Source organism: Gossypium arboreum, chromosome 5 (genome assembly GCF_025698485.1).
Source record: "Gossypium arboreum isolate Shixiya-1 chromosome 5, ASM2569848v2, whole genome shotgun sequence".
In the NCBI taxonomy this organism is placed as follows: Eukaryota; Viridiplantae; Streptophyta; class Magnoliopsida; order Malvales; family Malvaceae; genus Gossypium; species Gossypium arboreum.
The window spans coordinates 850,721-871,081 of NC_069074.1; the positions used below are offsets into that span (position 1 = coordinate 850,721).

At 34.0% G+C, this 20,361-nt stretch overlaps 2 protein-coding genes across 2 annotated transcripts; both read left to right on the forward strand.

Annotated features, from left to right (window-relative positions):
* Positions 1–6,556: 6,556 nt before the first annotated feature.
* LOC108485662 (protein unc-13 homolog) lies at positions 6,557–11,323 on the forward strand. The gene is made up of 5 exons (XM_017789514.2): positions 6,557–7,430; positions 7,836–8,702; positions 8,980–9,435; positions 9,620–9,809; positions 9,923–11,323. The coding sequence occupies exons 1-5, from the start codon at positions 6,933–6,935 to the stop codon at positions 10,855–10,857; spliced, it is 2,946 nt and encodes a 981-aa protein (XP_017645003.1). The 5' UTR covers positions 6,557–6,932; the 3' UTR covers positions 10,858–11,323.
* A 2,696-nt stretch (positions 11,324–14,019) lies between these two features.
* LOC108484017 (cell division cycle protein 27 homolog B-like) lies at positions 14,020–20,338 on the forward strand. Its single transcript, XM_017787620.2, has 16 exons — positions 14,020–14,242; positions 14,818–14,890; positions 15,021–15,130; positions 15,221–15,267; positions 15,632–15,729; positions 15,898–16,211; positions 16,373–16,528; positions 17,001–17,217; positions 17,492–17,718; positions 17,804–17,869; positions 18,195–18,314; positions 18,475–18,551; positions 18,788–18,907; positions 19,004–19,223; positions 19,317–19,598; positions 19,810–20,338. The coding sequence occupies exons 1-16, from the start codon at positions 14,138–14,140 to the stop codon at positions 19,858–19,860; spliced, it is 2,283 nt and encodes a 760-aa protein (XP_017643109.1). The 5' UTR covers positions 14,020–14,137; the 3' UTR covers positions 19,861–20,338.
* Positions 20,339–20,361: the final 23 nt, after the last annotated feature.

Genomic DNA, 20,361 nt, shown 5'->3' on the forward strand with positions numbered 1-20,361 from the left:
ATTTGTCTCGTGTTCAATTTATTCCATATCGGAATTTTATTTATTAAACCATTTGAATTATCAAAACATATGGACAATACATTCAAGATGAACAATTATATAATCACAAATGAATTCATTTATCAACCAAGTTCTATACTCGTATCTTATCAATTCGTACTTACTTGTATCACATAATTCCATGTAACACTTGCCAAACTTTGTCAAATTAGTGAACGTCTTAGGAATTGAGTACTTCATTTTCTCGATGCCATAGTTCAACTATGGTCTTACACATCTTCACATAATGATGCCATAGCCCGGCTATGGTCTTACACACATTCATATATCGATGCCATAGCCTAGCTATGGTCTTACACGAATCACATATCTCACTGATGCCATATCCCAGATATGGTCTTATACAGTAGCATATATCACACCGATGCCATATCCCAGATATGGTCTTATACGGAAATCACTTGTCACTTGTAGCCGAAGCTACCACTATTCACTGATCAGGTAGCCAGAGCTACCGTTTTTCAATGATCAGGTAGCCGGAGCTACCACTTTTCACTGATCAGGTAGCCAGAACTACCACTTTTCACTGATCAGGTAGCAGAAGCTACCACTTTTCACTGATTAGGTAGCTGAAGCTACCACTTTTCACTTGTCATTTGTCATTGATCAGATAAGTGTAGCCGAAGCTATCACTTATCACTTGTTGCCATGGTCCAACCATGGTCTTTTCCTTCAATTCATCTTGTCACTGAACTGAAATGCTCAATTTGGTCATTTATTCAATTTTCATGCTTTTACATTATTCACGATTTTATCATCAATACATATGAAATAACACATCATGAAATTCATAAAATTAACAAATAATCACTAAAATTTAGCCATATAAACTCACAAGTTCAATTTTTGTATTATAACGATAATCATAATTTCATAATAAATATACCAAATAAAACATTATATCATTTCTAATCCAACACTTATCGATTGTAATCGGGCATGTGATCAATTTATACACGAGTCGTTCATATATTTTTGTATATTTTCCTCCTCCTCCTCTCCATCCACATCCTTAGTATAAACAACACACTTGTAGGTAACATTATCCATAATTTTCACTATCTACTTATGTGAATATTCAAGTGTCCATCCGTGTCATAGTCACTAAATTATTTTTATCTTGAGCTAAAGAACTCCAAATTAAGATCCATAAATTTTCCCGAAACTAGACTCATATGTATTCTTACCATAAAATTTCATAATTTTAGTTGAGCCAATTAATACAGTTTATTCATTGAAGTCTCCTTGTTCTCATTGTCGATGCTTCAGACCCTTCTTCACTAAAAATTAATTATCTTCTCGTACAAGATTCGAATGATGTCCTCGTTTGTTTCTCTTAAAAATACTCATTCAGGATTCTAAACATATAAATTTAAGCCTCTAATTATTTTTGTCCAATTTTTTACGATTTTCTAAATTCAGAACAGGGGAACTCGAAATCATTCTGACCTTGTCTCACAAAAGTTATTGTATCTCATGATTTACAATTCTATCGCTTACATAATTTCTTTTATAAGAAACTAGACTAAGCTTTAATTTCATTTTTTATTCATCCTCTAATTCGATTTCTACAATTTTTGGTGATTTTTCAAAGTTAAACTACTGCTGCTGCCCAAAACAGTTTTAGTGCAAAATATTGATTTCCATTTTACCCCAAATTTCACAATTCATACAATTAAGTCCTTGCTCAATTAACCCTTCAATTAAGATAATTTTCTCAATTAATACTTTTTATAGACATTATAAGTTATTTCATAACTATTGAAATTCAGAATTTCCACATAAAACTCTAACTTCAAACTCTTTTACAATTAGGTCCCAAACATTCACTTTCTATTCAATTCTTTCAATAAAATCGAATATAAACAATTTAAAGCTCTAATTCCATGCCAAATCATCATATACTTCCAGCACTCATCCATAAAACTTAAAAATTAGACATGGAATCAAAAACTAATGAAATAGTAAGTTGGACCCAATTGTAAAAGTCCAAAAACATAAAAATTTCAAGGAAAAAGCAAGAATTAAACTTACATGAAGCTAGAGTATGAAAACCAGCTTGAAACCTCCTCCATGGCTATTTTTCAGCTGATGAATATGAAGAGAAATGAAGAGAATTCTAGATATTCCAATTTAGTCCCATTTTTATTTAGCCAATTTTGTCAATTTTCTAATTTTGCCCTTATTTCACCCATTTCCTGATTTTTCTCAGCTATTGCCGCCCAAAATATCTCCTTTGGGCTTATTTTCACTTTAGGTCCTTCCTCATTTGATAATTGAGCTATTTAATCCTTTTAGCAACTTTTACACCCTTTTCAATTTAGTCCTTTTTATTTAATTAACCACCCAAACGTCAAAATTTTCTGACTAAATTTTATTACTACCTCACCAACACTCCATAAATATTTCTAAAAATATTTATGGCTCGATTTATGAAGTCGAGGTCTCGATACCTCATTCTCGACTCAATTTACCTAATTAATTCTTTTAAATCACCAAATTCACTAATTCAAAAATGCTTTTATATTCACATTTGACTCATAGGTATTAATTTATTAAATTTTCAACTCACCCGTCGGATTTAGTGATCTCAAATCTCTATTCCCGATACCACTGAAAATTAGGCTGTTACATGTTCAGCACGTTTAGGTGTAACTGACATCTTTACAATCTATAAGAAAAATAAGGATTAGATTGGATCATATACATCACACTATTACATATTTATATGTCATTTATTTCTAGACACTTTACACGTCACTTTCATTCCGAGAATCGACTAAATTGAAGCTCTAATACCAATAAATGTAATACATCTAACTCGCATCTGTTGCTGGAACAAAGTTACGGAGCATTACTGGAGTTTACAGAACATTTAAACATAATTTATGACAATTACTGTTCATTTTCTGAAATTAATTCTAATGTCTCTTAAATGGACCCTCAAGGCCCAAAATACACAATAGAATCAAGTCGGGACTAAATTGGAGACTCAGAGAATTTTTCACAAAATTCTAAAATTTTTCTTATGTACAGGGGTCATACGCCCGTGTGGGTAGGCCGTTTGGCTCACACGGCTAAGTGACATAGGTCACACAGGCATGTCCCTAACCCGTGTAACTCTCTGACTTGTAAAACATCTGAGACACATACCCGTGTCTCTTCCCGTGTGCTCAATTCTAAGCATTCTGTTTCTCAAATTTAAGATGCAGGGGACACACGGCCAAACCACATGCCCATGTGCCAAGTCGTGTGTCCCACACGGTCAAGACACACGCCGGTGTGGACGAAAATAGGCCATTCCAAGGCCACTTTTCTTACCATTTTCAAAATTTACCTGCAGATAACACTTGTACACACCAATATATCTAAACCAATCAACCAATTCAAGTCAATAATTCATATTTTAAACATATTTTAAGCATAATTTATAACCACATTACTCAAATTGCATAAACATACTATATTAATTCTATCCATCGAATACTAAAAACTACTACTAAATATATATGCACATGCACATGCACATACACATTTATATATATAAGACTTTCACACTCATATCTCAAATATAACTCTTTTTTAATCCTATACATGCCATATAAACCGTAAGGTACTTTGCAAAATCTACCAGAGAAAATCTGGATAGTGTGGCCTGATGTGTTGATCCGATCCTCCAATCTTACGTTAATCTACAAAGAACAATATACACACGAGTAAGCTTGTAGAAGCTTAGTAAGTTCATAGGCTTAGAAAAATAAATCTTACCGATCATACTTTAATAAATCATTTATCTAACATTTCACTAACATTTTCTGTCACTCACAATGACAAATGATGAATTCGCCAATTGAGCTCATTCTCAATGTCTATTAAAGTTCTATCATATTACTTCATGTAACACTTACCAAACCTTGCCAAATTAGAGAATATCTTACGGATTTGAGTACATCGTTTATTTGATATCACAATCCCACATGGTCTTTCACAATTATTGCCATGGCCTTGCTATGGTCTTGCACTTATGATGCCATAACCCAATTATGGTCTTATACATGTACACTTACTGCCATGGTCCAACCATGGTCTTACATTCACTGTGTCATAGTTCAGTTATAGACTTTTCACTGAAATGCCATAGCCCAGCTTATGGTCTTACATTTTCGCTTTGTCATGGTTATACCATGATTTTATCTGTCAATTCATCACTTGTCACTACACTTGTCATTGAACAATTGTATTGAATCCAATGTTCTACTCAATTTAAACTTTGGTTTCGATTTTCATTTTATCACAATAATCATAATCTCATAACAGATATATGAAATAATACATTATATAATCTCTAATTTATACATTAGATCATAAAATTCAACCATATGAACTTACTTGGTTAATTTGCAAAACTTGTAAAAATTCTGAGACTATTCTACTACTCTTTTTTTCCTCGTTTATCTTCGATTTCTTGGTCTATGATATAAAATTATTCATTCATTAACACACATATTTCATTCTCATTTCACTTCACAATTTATTCCCTTCAATTTTATAAATTACACATTTACCCCAAAATTTACAAATTTTACAATTTAGTCCCTGCTTAGTTTGCCTATCAATTGAGCTAATTTTTCTCAATTAACACTTTATATAATTATTTTAAGCTACTATACAGCCTTTGATACATAGAATTTCAACACCAAACCCTAATTCATAACTTTTTTCACAATTAGGTCCTAATAATCATTTTCTATTAAAATCACCTAATAAAATCATCATATAATGAAATTAAGCTTCAAATCCATGATAATTCATCATAAAATTCCATCACTCATTCATAGTAACTTTAAAATCACTCATGGAATCAAAAACAAATGAATTCATTAGTTGGAACTAATTGTAAGTGTCACAAAAACATAAAAATTTCAAAGAAAAAGTAAGAATTGAACTCACGTGGTGTAAAAATATGAAAAACCATCTTCAAGGTTCTCCTATGGTGTTTTTCTGATGTTTTGAAGGAGAAATTGTCTAGAATTCTCATGAAATTTCAATTTTTAAGTTTAATTTTACAAAATTTCTAATTTTGCCCCTTGTTCACATTGTTCCTTTGCTAATTTTCTTGTCCGTGCCATCCAACCTATTTAACTTTAGGCCAAGTTAATCTTTAAATCCTTCCTATTTATTTTTTAAACAATTTAATCATTTAAATGAACTTTGCACATTTTACAATTTAGTCCTTTTTAATTAATTAACTATCAAAACGTTAAAATTTCCTAACAAAACTTTAATACTAACTCCATAACACTCCATAAATATTTCTAGAAATATTTATGACTCGGTTTATAAATTTGAGGTCTCGATACCTCGTTTGTGACCCATTTGCCCAATAATTTCTTTTAGTTCATAGAATTCACTAATTCAAAAATTTTTCTAATGTCATACTTGTCTCATATATATTATTTTAATAAATCTTTGAACTTATTTATCGGATTTAGTGATCTCGAATCACTATTTTCGACACCACTGAAAATTAAGTTGTTACACTATTAGGCCCTCTATTTTAATTTGATCAATTTTAGACCTTATAATTTTCAAGTTTTGATATTTTAATTATGACCTAAAGATTACAACTAAATATGTTTGGTTAATTTCTTCTATTAGTCTTGAATTATGCATAAAATTGTAGATTTAGTTTTTGTTCTCTAATTATACTGTTTTTACTCATTCTATTTTTCGAATTTTGAAATTCCAATTTAATACAAACAATAGTTGAAAAATCTATTTTTTTAATAATGCATCGAAATAGCAAGTTGACATAGTACACACGAGATAATATGTTTATCACATCAATTTTTGAAAATGATAGAACTTAATGAATTTAATGACTATCAATTGATCATGAATAAAATTTTGAAATCTAAAAATTCAAGAATTAAAATAACCAAATTAGAATAAATTAATTAATTCCACCACTTACATATAATACATAAACTAATGTAATGTTTGATGCTTTCGGTGTTATGATTCCAATCAATTTAATTCATTGGAATGTGATTTTAGGAATTTACTCTACAATGTTTGGTATACATAAAATGATATTAATTAAAATTATCACGTTTAATTCACTAAATACTTTCGTAAAAATATAATGATAATTTACAATTTTACCTCTATTAAATAAAAATAATATTCATATATTTAATTTTTACAATAAATTTTGATCTTAACAAATATTTAAATTAAATATTTAATAATAAAATTTATTTGATAGTTTTAAATTATTTTAAATGTATAACTAAATGTGAAAATAAAATTATTTCAAATTTATCTTATACATATAAAAATAAGTAATAAAGAAAATTAAGTGGAAGTAAGGAGGCAATTTTCTTTTACATAATTACATTTATTAATAGATAAATATTTACCAAGAAAAAAGAGAGAGAAGGAAATGCCAGCAATTAATTTATCTCCAATTTAAAAAAAATTTAAAACTATAACTGTCTCCCGCACGCTCTCCTGACTCGGCTCGGCTGCCATCAGAGAAATACCACTACCATCTTTTCCTTTTCATTTTTTCTTACCATCAAATTCTGCGCTCTCTAATCTCTAAGGAAACAAAATCCAAATCTTTTCATTGTTCAAAACTCAATCCATTTCCTTTTAAAATTATACATTTTCTCTTTGATGATATATTTCCAGAATTTTTATTTTGTTTACTTTAACATCAAGCAAGAATTTTCACTATCCCAACTTTTCTTTTCCTTCAAAAGGAATCTCATAGTAAAAGTAACCTCACTGTAAAACCTTCATCTTTAAGCTGGTTTTAATTTATTGTCTTTAATAAATATATCTTTTATTACCCAGAAATCTTTAACATGTCGAGTAGACTAAGGGATAGAACTTCTTGCCAACCCAAACTACACAACCATCATTACCAAGTAACCACAAAAACGGCCGTGGCGATGCCTAACTACTTCACTGAGACGCTGACCTGTCCACTCACTGAGTTGGCAACGAATTTATCAGATTCGGAGCTCCGAGAGACAGCTTACGAGATTCTGGTCGGAGCCTGTCGGAGTTCCGGCGTGAAGCCATTGACTTTCATATCGCATTCCGAGAAAAATTCGGGAAGGGCGCCGGAGTTGACGTCGACGGCGTCGTTACAGAGGTCTTTGTCTTCGACGGCGGCGAGTAATGTGAAAAAGGCTTTAGGATTGAAATCGTCTCGGAAGAGGCATGTGAGTGGTGAGTCGGACTCGGAACGAGTCAAAAAAGCGGTTACTATTGGGGAGATGTTGAGGGTTCAGATGAGAGTTTCAGAGCAAATCGATTCCAGGGTTAGAAGAGCTCTCTTGAGAGTTGCTGCTTCTCAGGTTTGTTCCAAAAAAAGAAAAGAATTGTGTGGTTGCCTTTTTTTTTCTTTTAATTTCATTCACAAAAGCAACGGCCTCTTTTTTTTTTGTCGTCTTTTGTCTTTATTTTATTTTTAAAGTTAAATGGAAAGGGAAAAAAACAGAACTGTTTAATGCGACAGAAATATTTTGTGTTAAGTTGAATTAATCAGACGCTTTTACTTTTTTTCAAAGTTCAGTTTGATAATTTATGCTGTAATTATGAGTAGGGTATACAAATGTGATATATAATTCAATTGGTGATTATTGGAATTTGGAAATGTTTATGGAATATGATTTTTGTATGATTATGTTTGCTAGACAAGTTATATATAGTATTGCAATCATTATTTAACTTTTTGTTTTTGGATATGTATGATATATCAGCTTGGAAAACGGATAGAGTCAATAGTGTTGCCAGTTGAGATGTTGCAGCAACTCAAGCCTTCGGATTTTCCGAATCAATGGGAATATGACGCTTGGCAGAGGAGGAATTTGAAGCTTCTTGAAGCTGGACTCCTTTTACATCCTCTCTTGCCCCTAGATAAAACCGATACTGCTGCACAGCAACTGCGACAGATCATTCGTGGGGCCTTGGAGAAACCTTTGGAGACCGGCAAAAACAACGAATCGATGCAAGCTCTTCGGAGCATTGCTTTGTCTCTTGCTTGTAGAACCTTTGATGGGTCTGTTTCTGAGACCAGCCACTGGGCAGATGGATTCCCGTTGAATCTCAGAATATACCGAATGCTTTTAGAGGCTTGTTTTGATGTTAATGATGAAATCTCTGTTATTGAAGAGGTCGATGAGGTTCTGGAACTTGTGAAGAAGACATGGGTAGTCCTTGGAATGAACCAGATGCTGCATGATCTTTGTTTCTTGTGGATATTGTTTAACCGATATGTGGTAACTGGCCAAGTGGAAAGCGATCTGTTGTTTGCTGCTAATAATCTGTTAATGGAAGTTGAAAAGGATGCAAAGGCAATGACAGATCCTGATTATTCAAAGATAATAAGCTCTACTTTGGGCACAATTCTAGGCTGGGCTGAGAAAAGGCTACTTGCCTACCACAATTATTTTCACAGTGATAACACTGAGACAATGGAATGTGTTGTTTCTATGGCGGTTCTATCAGCAAAGATAATGGTAGAAGATATCTCTCACGAGTATCATAGGAAAAGAAAGGAAATTGACTTGGCTCGTGAGAGAGTTGATAATTACATAAGATCATCATTGCACGTGGCTTTTGTTCAGGCAAGTTTTCAATATTTTAGCATAAAGTCCCTTCATAGAATGAGCAGTACAAGATAAGAAGGCTCCTATAGTTTTACATCATGAGAATAATTCACCGCTTTCTGTATGATTGATAGGTTTTTGTTATTTGCAACTTTTGCAGGCATCTTAATATGAGTACTTTCCTTCTTGCTAAACCAGGATCTTTGTCTCTTTCTGAAATATTTTGACCTAGTTTTCCTGTTATATTTCTGTCTGAAAGATGATCCAAGGTTGTGTGTTGATTCTATTTAAACAGATAATGGAGAAGGTGAAGTCCAGCAAACGTTCTTCTAAGAACCAACAAAACCAGTTTCCTTTCCTTTCCATCCTCGCACAGGGTGTCAGTACACTGGCTTTTAGTGAAAAGGCAATTTTTAGTCCTCTATTAAAGAGATGGCATCCTTTTGCAGCTGGTGTAGCTGTGGCCACTCTTCATTCCTGCTATGGAAATGAGCTGAAGCAGTTTGTTTCTGGCATTGGTGATTTGACACCAGATATACTACAAGTGTTGAGAGCTGCTGACAAATTGGAGAAAGATCTGGTGCAAATTGCAGTTGAAAATTCAGTGGATAGTGAAGATGGTGGAAAGTCGATTATAAGGGAGATGCCTCCTTATGAGGCTGAATCCGTGATTTCCAATCTAGTGAAATCATGGATAACGACTAGATTAGACAGACTGAAGGAATGGGTTGACAGGAATCTGCAACGAGAGGTATAAGGCTTTTATTCCTTTCCTATAATACCTTGATGGTGGTTTGGGTGATCTGAAATATTTGTGTTTTGTCATTTAAGTGGAACAGGATATTAATCCTTTTCCGTAAGTAGTTTGGATCTAATCTTTGTTGCTAATATGGACCATTCACTTCTATGCATGTCTATTTCTTGTCTCCTTATAGGTATGGGATCCACGAACAAATAAAGAGAATTTTGCTCCCTCTGCTGTTGAAGTTTTACGAATTGTAGATGAAGCATTAGAAGCATTCTTTTTGTTGCCAATATCTATGCATGCTGTATTGCTTCCCGATTTAACCACTGGTATTGACAGATGTATTCTACATTATATATCAAAGGCAAAGTCTGGCTGTGGTACGTATCATGTAGCCTAGGGAAGCCAATGCATATTGCCCTTTCCATTTCTTCTGAAGTAATCAATTTTTGTGTAAAACTAAAAGGAAAATACACTATCTTATTATCTACAGGGTCCCAAAATACTTTTGTTCCCTCAATGCCTGTTTTGACCAGATGTTCAACACGCTCAAAGTTTGTTGGTGTTTTTAAGAGAAAAGAGAAGTTTCAAATAGCACAGGGTAGGAAATCTCAGGTTGGAACAACAAATAGCAATGGCTCCTTGGGGATATCCCAGCTGTGCTGTCGTATTAATACTCTGCAGCATTTTCGAATGGAGTTGGTTGTTTTGGCAAAAAGGGCAATTTCCCATGTTAGAAATTCCGAATCAGCTCATATGGACAATATTGCTGATGGGATGGGGAAAGCATTTGAACTTTCAACTACTGCTTGTGTGGAAGGGATAAAACAATTGTGTGAGATAACTGCATATAAGATTGTTTTCCATGATCTAAGTCATGTCCTTTGGGATGGCTTGTATGTTGGGGAAGTTTCGTCCTCTAGGATTGAACCTTTTCTTCAGGAGCTTGAGCAGTATTTGGAGGTTATCTCATTAACCGTGCATTACAGAGTCAGAACACGAGTTATTACTGAAGTAATGAAAGCTTCTTTTGATGGTCTCTTGCTGGTTTTACTCGCTGGAGGCCCCCCTCGTGCTTTCCATTTGCAAGATTATGAAACAATAGCTGATGATTTCAAGTCCTTGTGTGATTTATTTTGGTCCAATGGCGATGGACTTCCAGCTGATTTAATACAGAAGTTTTCGACCACTGTTAATGCCATCCTCCCACTATTTCATACTGATACTGACAGCCTAATTGAACAATTCCAATATATGACCCTAGAGACTTATGGCAGTTCTGCTAAATCCAAGCTTCCGTTGCCACCAACTACCGGCCAATGGAATCCAACAGAGCCTAACACACTCTTGCGTGTTTTGTGTTATCGAAGTGATGAGACTGCAGCTAAGTTCCTTAAGAAAACTTACAACTTGCCCAAGAAACTCTAACAGCTCTTTTACTGGTGAAAAGAAGAGTGAAATGATGCACTTCTTAGGCATACACTGCTTGAGGTAATTGATATAGCTTTCCAAGTTTGTCAAGCCATAGGCATTACATCTCGAGCAAGTTATACCCCTTAGGAAACTCTGACTCCCGTAGTTCTCTTGCTTGGATTCTATTGGTTTAAGACCTTAACCCAGTGTAGGGAGAACTTGTGAAAAGAATATAATTCTGATGCCTGGTAAGGATGAAGATTCTGGGTTTTCCATCATCATCATCATCTGCTTCACATGGAATTGAGATGAAACATTAGAAGGCATTTAGTGGAAAAACAGTGAGTGTGGGGTTCTTGCAGGATATTTGTATAGAAAGGTTTGGAAAATATTGAAAGCTTTATGTTCTGCATCAGTGAGTTGGTATGGAAAATAGTATTGCTTGTCAAATAAAATGACTTTTGCCCCCAATTTACTCGGAGCTAGATTGAATATTCCCTTGTTAAAGTGAGGCAAATCTTTCTGGTTCTATATATTATGGTAATGGCAAAGACATACAAACAAATGTACCACCTCTAAAATCAGTTTTAAAAATATCTCTGTATCTTCTCATTGTCGTTACTATATAGGCGTGTATAGCAACAATTCAAGCTACTATTAGCATATCTTGAATTTGTGTACGGGTGTCCCGTCTTCTTCAAAATGATCAATCGATTTTCGCTTATTGCACACATCTGTCATCATCAGTATCAATTTCAAACATTGTTTTTACCAATTTTAAGCTAAAAGTTTAAATATATATCATTATGTAATTATTTTGTTCTAAATCCAAGCGATCGCTGGATATATAATTCGGTTTTGCTTTTTTTTTTCTTCTCTTTTTTATTTCAGTAAAAAGTTTTGACTATTCCTTTTTTCATAGGTAGGTTGAAATCTCTTAGCTTTCGCTTCACTATGGTGATTTTAAAGGATCTTTTACTAGATAAGAAAAATATCACATTGACGTATTATGACCATGCAAATCACTCGTGATTTAAATAAGGTTTAGTTCGTTGGAGGACTAATTTTAAATTTCAAAACATCGTAATTATATTTTTAAATTATTAACATTATATAATTTTAAAGCACTAAAAGTTTATGTAACATTAAGATTTTTAAAACATCTATTTTATAATACTCATTTTTTTAAAAGTTTTATTTTAAATTATGTTAGATAAGATTTAAAGTTTCATGTGATAGTTAAATTAATTATTTAAATAATGAAAGATTTAATTTATAGAACTTTAATAATTTAGAGATTTAATTAAAATATTTAAAATTTAAGAAATAATTTAAAATATTTAAATTATGTTATTGTTAAATGCGGAGGTGACTGTTAACAACATTTTATTTATTATTATTATTATTTTGTCTTTCCTTCCCTTTTAGTCTAACTTTTTTTTCTTTTCTATTTTTCCTCCATTTCTCTTTTTCTCAAAGGCCAAAACCTTCCTCAACATCTTCTCTTTGCCAAAATAAAAAAAGTTTGAGCATTAAAATACTTTTAATATGGATAATAGAATGATTAATCTTAAACAGAAAGCCATGTTAACAATGCACTGCACCTTAGTGCATCCATACAAATTAAGCATCGCATTTTCAACAGAAAAACTCTATAATGGAACATGACATGAAGATTATCAATAAAAAATAGCTTGCTTTGTACCATATTGTCAATAGTATCAAGAAGGAAAATTGCTTGAATAAATCATATTGTCAACTCGATTGACATTGAACTTCACCTTTGCTCTATTGTATCTGTGTGCTATACCGAGCTGAGCTTTCTCTCAAGACTACCATGTTTAAGGAGAGACATGAAGAGAAACGGAAGCAAATGAGTAAATTACACACTCATAGTCGTCTTCTTTAACGAGAAAAATAAGCGTAAAAAGCATAAAGAAATATGCAAACCTTTAGGTCTTTGACAAGCTTTTCAAAATGCTTCTTTCCTAATCTATTTTCTTTTATCATCATCATCATCTTTTCTTTAAATTACATGTTCTATAACGTATTTGAATACATCATATATGGGCATTGCCATTGCAATATTCCAAATATTTTATAAGCAATAATTCAACGGCCTAAAGCAACACTGGTTATGTTATGTCTGTGCAAGTAAACATCCAGTTTTTATCTCAACCTTATTCAAATTTGGTCTGCCAAATCACAGTTTGCAAGCTAAAGCAAAGGCCATGCCAGTGCCACCCACCGGAAACCCAGACAGCCAAACTAAATAGAATAATAATCTTACTTATATATATATATTATATTAGCTTGGTGTTTAAGAGTTTCCTTTTCCTCCCAACAAAACTATTTTCCTTCCAAAATTTCCCTATTTCCATGGAACCAAAACTCACCTTCATTCTCATCTCTTGTCCATGCTTCAGGTTTTCCTTTGAGGATGGTTCAAAGAGTGGTACCCAACAAGCTTGGAATTTGTATCCAAGCTGATCATATTAAACCATCATCTAGTCAGAACCAAGACGGAAAGAACAAAGCAATTGAGTTGAAGAAAGAAAATGAAAAAAAACCAATGAAACATTATATGAAAATGCAATGCTTTGTACCGATACTCTAAGATGTAGTGTTGCTTCCTGTTAAAGATTAATAACCCTATTATCCATGAAATGTATTTTAGTGCTAACTCTTTTTTTTTTTTTTTGGCAAAGAGAAGCTTATTGGAAGAGTAGAAGGTCTTGAAGAAGGACTTTTGAGAAAAGAGAAATGGAGGGAGAAGAAGAAGAGATAAAGAAAAGAAAGGGAGGAAAAACAGAAATTCCGAACTTCCAAATTGCTTGGTATTTAATATATTTATTTAGTTTGAATATTAATTTGGTATTTAAGTTTAATTTTAATTTAGTATTTGAGTTTAGTATCTAAACTAAACTGTATCATATCATTTAAGGAACATTTAACACGTGTACACTTGTAAAAAAATATAAGTACTTAATTAAAAAAATAAACACTAAAATTAAATTGAACATTAAAACCAAAGTAAGGTATCAAATGGTATATTAACCTGAAAATGTTGTTACCAACTTTCGAACCGGAATAAGTATGAAATATGAATGTGTAGCAGCCGATAATTCCCCAAAACAATGTCACGTGAGAGCTGAATTTGAAAGAGAAGGAAACACGTGCCACCCTCAATTTTGAAACCTAAAGCAAATAAGACCCCCAAAAAGAAAACCAGTACCCCTCTTTCTTTCTTTCTTTCAATATTTCCTTTTGGTTCTATTATTTTTTGTTACCAGCCATGGAAGCGATACTCACAGAACGTATTCAGAACAGTCTCCGCCATTTCATGTTCAAAAACGCTATCTTCCTTTGTGAACGCCTCTGCGCTGAGTTCCCTTCCGAGGTAACTCACTCACTCACCAAAAAAAGTTGATCCTTTTTCCTTTCTTTCTTTTTTTTTTTCAAAATTTTCCTTCGTTGGTAAAAATAAAATTAAAGAAGAAGAAGCTGGAGGAATCTTTTCTGGTCTTTCTAGTAAGAACTTTAACTCGTCCGGGTTTCTAAAATCGGTTGCAAAAAAGGAAAAAAAAAAACAGAACTGTTTGTTGGATTTTCCAGATCGACCGTGCGCGTTGATTCTATCACTCGTTATTGATTAATATATTTTTAAATTTCCTTCCTTTTCCCCTTTGAATTATAGTGCTTTTAGTTTTTAGTTCACGGTATTAGCTTTAGTCTCTGATTTGGTTTATTTTTCAAATTCTTATTTGACTTCGGAAACCATTCAAAGATGCATTAATTTTGATTTGGGCTTCAATGCTTCTTCTTTGTTTCGGTTGAGAGTATCGGTTTTGGGTAGTGGAACTTGATAAATTAATGACATTAACGTTTTAAATTGCATTGATTTCTTATAATTTCAAGTGGGGGTTCTTTTACTGTATTAGCTAACTAAAATATAATCGTTTGGCTTATCTATAGGTGAACTTGCAGCTGCTAGCTGCTTGCTACTTGCAGAACAATCAAGCCTACTCTGCGTATCATATTCTAAAGGGTATGCATATCACCTTGTTATAGATGTTTGAAGTTGTTTTGGTGTATTTAATCCTAGCCTTTTTTCTACATTATCCTGACTTGCTTGTTATCCTGTTGTTAATCAATAAAGTTTTTTTCGCTATGTGAAGGAACAAAAACTGCTCAATCCCGCTACTTGTTTGCAATATCATGCTTTCACATGGATCTACTTAGTGAAGCTGAAACAGCTTTATGTCATTCTAATGAGCCTGGTGGAGAGGTATTGGATGATAGTACGCCTTAGTTTTGCAGCTTTCACATTATTATTGTGATGGCAATATCTAGTTAATTCCTTCTGCTTTTTTTGTAGATCCCAAATGGTGCAGCTGGTCATTATCTTCTTGGCCTTATTTACAGGTTGGCTGAGTTATTTCATCTTTAACTGTGCTATAGCCAAATTTAGGGAGAAAAAAATTGCAATTGTTCTCTGAAATTTGCCTAGAATTTTATCATAGAATGGCTTGATAAAATGGAAAGGATGTGCATGGTTTTGCGTTGAAGGCCATCTCTTCTTTTTTGTTTTTATATATTGTTGCTTAACTCATTTCTCAGTGGATATAGAGATACACAATCTCAATTTGATCGTCTGTTATGAAGGAATCTAATCTTCAATGCTTAGACTTGTCCTTTTTTTAATAACTTAAATGGTGGGGATTATCTTTCAATTTTGTAACAGTTTTGATCTCCGAATTTCTTAAATTTGGCATTGTCTCTTTTTCAGGTACACAGATAGAAAGAAAAGTGCCATTCATCATTTTAGGCTGGCTTTATCTATAGATCCTTTACTTTGGGCTGCATATGAGGAGTTGAGCATATTAGGTTTGTCACTTAAAGGGCTCTGCAGATTGTTTTAGATTGGCTTGATTTTTTATTCACTCAATATTTCTCTTTATCTCTCCATGTGATCCTGTTCTAGCATCATTTAGTACTTGGTCTCATATGTTCATTGATATTTAAGTTATGTTCTTTTGTGTTTGATTATTTTAGGTGCTGCTGAAGAAGCAACTGCAGTTTTTGGTGAAGCAGCTGCTCTTTGTATTCAAAAGCAGTACATGCATCATGGGGCAGCTAGCCCAAATTTGCATATTTCCAGTGAGGATTATAATTTGGTTTCGTCGAGGAATTTTGCTTCTGAAGACGTCTATTCTAGGCAATTCAAACACACACAAGGCAATAACTATAGGGATATTCCTGGTAATTATCATGCAGCAGCTGTGTCTAGTGGAGCTGTTGCTCAGCCCCAAAACGGTGGTCCTTCAAATACGTCATTTTATAATACTCCTTCTCCAATGGCTTCGCAGGTAAGATATGAAATGCGACATATTGAGTCACAATTTTATGTGGAGTTCTATGTTTTGATTACTTTGGTACTTAATTTAAGGTGTATGAATTGAGGGTATTTAGTTTGATCTTTTCCTGTCTGATTATGGGCAACCAACCTGAATTCGTCTGTATCTTGTAGTTGTCAACTGTTGCTCCTCCACCTTTGTGTAGAAATGTGCAGCCTAATGGTTCTAACCTCAACACGGGTAATACTGATGGTTCTCCAAGGTCAGTTGTGAACACTACCATTCAAGCACCTCGAAGGAAGTTTGTTGATGAAGGAAAACTACGAAAGGTAAAAGTGGTTGTAAAGTTTGTTGGTGAAATTGTAACTCTGTATGCCTTGGTTTTCATAGTTCTTAATCATCATGTATATTGTTCTACCTGCTTTGAATGTTTTTAACCAGAAAGAAGAACTATTTAGGTTTGAGTTATAGAGCACATTCACGCATGCAGTCCGTTCTATATGTAGATCAACAGTATCATGCTAGTTGGCTGTGAAATATGGTTCTCTTCCGGAAGTGGTTGGGTTGGATGGCATTGTTTGTATTTGATTGATACATGGAACCATTCAAAGATGTGTCAGATGTTCTATCTAATTACTTGTGGTAGTATGATACATCAGTGACCTGTTAGTGCAACTGGTATTTTTGTATTATTATCCTAGTGCTTATGTGCTGTATAGTATGAAGCTCCCCCCCCCCCCCCTTCCTTAAACCAAAAAAAGAAAACACTTGGAGCTGTTCTTTGATCCTTTTTAATGTCAGATTTCTGGGAGGCTATTCTCTGATTCTGGTCCCCGTCGAAGTACAAGACTCGCTGGAGATTCTGGGGCCAACACAAATGCAAATACCACATCTGTAGCTGGAAATGGGACTAATAGTTCTTCTAAGTACCTCGGAAGTTCTAAGTTGAGTTCTGTTGCTCTTCGTACTGTGACGCTTCGTAAGGGACAATCACGGGCAAATGAAAATATTGAAGAAGGTTATAAATCTTATTATTCATCACTAGTTCTCTGATATGTGCACTTTAACTTTTTTTATAAGTTCTTTCATAAATATTTCTGTTTGCTGTTGTTATTTGTTGATTCATGACTGATGGGCACGATGGAATAAAGTTTGTTTCATGTACCATTCTGGAAGCCTAATTGTGACAGTTATTTGATTGAACTGAGTTGAAAGTTTAGTTTCTCTTCTGATTAAGGATTTGTTTCTAACTGCTTTGATGCTTAGAAACTTTGAATTCTGATGTTATTTAGGGATAAGGAATGAGGCGTTTGATGATGCTCGTTCAAATATGGCATCAACAACTTCTAGTTCATTTCCTTCTGGTGATGTGAGATCTCTTGACCAAGATGGGGCAACTGTACTGGTTGGTGGGGTTGTTATCAGTGGCTCTAAAGTCATAAGTGGTACTTCAGAAGTATTAGGCATTTTAAGAACCCTTGGGGAAGGCTACAGACTTTCTTGCTTGTACAGGTGTCAGGTAATTCTATGATTATCTTAAAGAAAAAGTTGAATTCATATCTTTGTGCTATGTTCAATGCTCTTGATAATTCTTCTGCCCACAGGATGCTTTAGATACCTATCTGAGACTTCCACACAGGCATTATAGTACAAGCTGGGTGCTGTCCCAGGTAATACTTCTGGTGCAATACACTGTTTTCTTCCTCTCTTATGTCCAATTGTCTCATACCAGGTTGAACAAGCAGTCTTACTTTGCATATTTTTAATAATGAGGTCATAAAAAGAGTCCAGCATTCTGTATTTTTTTTCATTTATATTTTTCACGTTTTATTACATGTTGGTTTGAAATAATTTTACCAATTTTGGTTGGTTAACTGAAGGACTTAGGGTGTGCTTGAAAGTTGCATGCATGTGTGCGTGTGCGAGTGAGAAAGAATGAGTACCAACTCATCTCATGGTCTACAATTTTCTTTTTCCAAAAATTTTCTAATGCAGATTGGAAAAGCACATTTCGAATTGGTAGATTATTTAGAAGCTGACCGAGCATTCTGTCTTGCCCGTCGGGTGTCTCCTTACAGTTTGGAAGGAATGGATGTTTATTCCACTGTTCTATATGTGAGTTCCCTTGATCCCTTAAAATTTGTATTGCTTGAAATATTGTTGTTTTAAAACTCAGAATGCCCTCTATCTGACTCCGCTCATGAAGGTTTTAGAGGAAGTAAAGTTTTGTCATTCAAACTTTCTTTGCTGATGGCTGTTTTTATTTTTCTTGCAGCATTTAAAGGAAGATATGAAGTTGAGTTACTTAGCCCAAGAACTGATATCAACTGACCGTTTAGCTCCTCAGTCATGGTAGATTTATAGAACTTTTTGTTAAGTAACTTGTAAATCTTACCAATTTCACTATCCTAAGTTTCTCAAAGCTTGTTATTTGCCTGAGATTAAATACTACCTGCCTGCCTTGTTTAATACCTGCTAGGTGTGTGTTTTTTAGCAATTTTTGAGGGTTTAGAGGTTGCTGTTTTGTGAGTTCTTATAAACAGTTGTTATTGTTCTTCTATTGTTTATATTTGTGAATTAAATTGCAGGTGTGCCATGGGAAACTGCTACAGCTTGCAGAAAGACCACGAAACTGCTCTGAAAAATTTCCAACGAGCTGTGCAACTGAATTCAAAATTTGCATATGCACACACCCTTTGTGGTCACGAGTAAGTTTCCATGGTCCATTTTCTTCCATTGTTAAACTTGCTAGTAACAATTTCATTTGTTTGTTGAAAGTTCTACCATCACATTACTATCTTCAGGTATGTTGCCTTAGAGGATTTTGAGAATGGAATCAAGTGCTACCAGAATGCACTTCGTATTGATTCAAGGCATTATAATGCCTGGTATGGTCTAGGAATGATCTATCTTCGCCAAGAGAAGTTTGAGTTTTCAGAGCATCACTTTGGAATGGCTTTCCAAATAAATCCACGTTCTTCTGTTATAATGTCCTATCTTGGAACTGCTCTTCATGCCTTAAAGGTTAGGCTACTGTCCATACTGTTTTGTTATATCTTGACATGAACAATATCACCTTTAGGAGTTCTTTGAACTGTTTTCACAATCATTTTACAGAAAAGTGAGGATGCTATCAAGATAATGGACAGGGCAATACTGGCAGACAGAAAAAACCCTCTTCCCATGTATCAAAAGGCTAATATACTGATGAGCTTAGAGAGATTTGATGATGCTTTAGAGGTGCTGGAGGAACTTAAAGAGTATGCCCCTCGTGAGAGCAGCGTGTATGCTTTGATGGGTAAAATCTATAAGCGGCGTAACATGCACGAAAAGGCCATGCTTCATTTCGGTATTGCTTTGGATTTGAAACCATCTGCAACTGATGTTGCTACAATTAAGGTATTGACTTTTATTTGGTCTTTTCTTTCCTTTATAATACGCTACAGTTACAAATGAGGAACCATAGTGAAAATTTCCACAGTAACGGTTCGAGTCTCTTAAAGCTGTAAACTTGATAGAACTGTATGCATAGTGAAGGGCTAATGTCGGTTCTATTTGGGATATGCCAATTTGTGATTTAGACCTTACCCTCTTTTGACTACCTAAACAGGCTGCCATTGAGAAGTTACATGTACCGGACGAATTAGATGATAACCTGTAAATCCGCTGAGTTTCAAGGAAATCTCCTGTAAAATTTCTGGCTGAAAACGTGTTTTCCAAGAGAGTTTGGCCCTGCTTGTGCTTTCGATCGGTGCTGAATAAAATGGTAAACAATCTTTAAAAGCCAATTTATTTGGCAATCAGACCTGATAGGGCAGATCTTGTGAAAGTGACCCCATTTTTGTGGGTGATTCACATGCTAACCGAGGGCTTGATTAACAAAACTAGTGAAAGCTGCCACACTTTGTATCCCATGGTTAAGAACAGGGGCTTGTACCATTAGTTTAATAGCTTGTACTTGTTTAAACTGTAATTTGCTTAAACAATACATTGAGGCAACATGGCTCATAACTTCGTTTTAATTACAGTCCCATCACCACATTTTCTGCTTTGTCACCTCACTTGAGCCGGTGGATTCAGATTCATAGACAGCATTGTTATTCGATTTGAAGTGGTATTTCATAACTTATGTTGCGTAAGTTCTTTCATTTTTCATTCATTT

Excerpts from the sequence above, each read along its gene's own strand:
- LOC108485662 (XM_017789514.2), top strand. The coding sequence starts at position 6,933 with ATGTCGAGTAGACTAAGGGATAGAACTTCTTGCCAACCCAAACTACAC. Across the intron at positions 7,431-7,835 it reads TGAGAGTTGCTGCTTCTCAG|CTTGGAAAACGGATAGAGTC; the intron begins GTTTGTTCCAAA and ends ATGATATATCAG. Across the intron at positions 8,703-8,979 it reads TGCACGTGGCTTTTGTTCAG|ATAATGGAGAAGGTGAAGTC; the intron begins GCAAGTTTTCAA and ends CTATTTAAACAG.
- LOC108484017 (XM_017787620.2), top strand. The coding sequence starts at position 14,138 with ATGGAAGCGATACTCACAGAACGTATTCAGAACAGTCTCCGCCATTTC. Across the intron at positions 17,870-18,194 it reads CAAGCTGGGTGCTGTCCCAG|ATTGGAAAAGCACATTTCGA; the intron begins GTAATACTTCTG and ends TTTCTAATGCAG. Across the intron at positions 19,599-19,809 it reads CTGATGTTGCTACAATTAAG|GCTGCCATTGAGAAGTTACA; the intron begins GTATTGACTTTT and ends CTACCTAAACAG.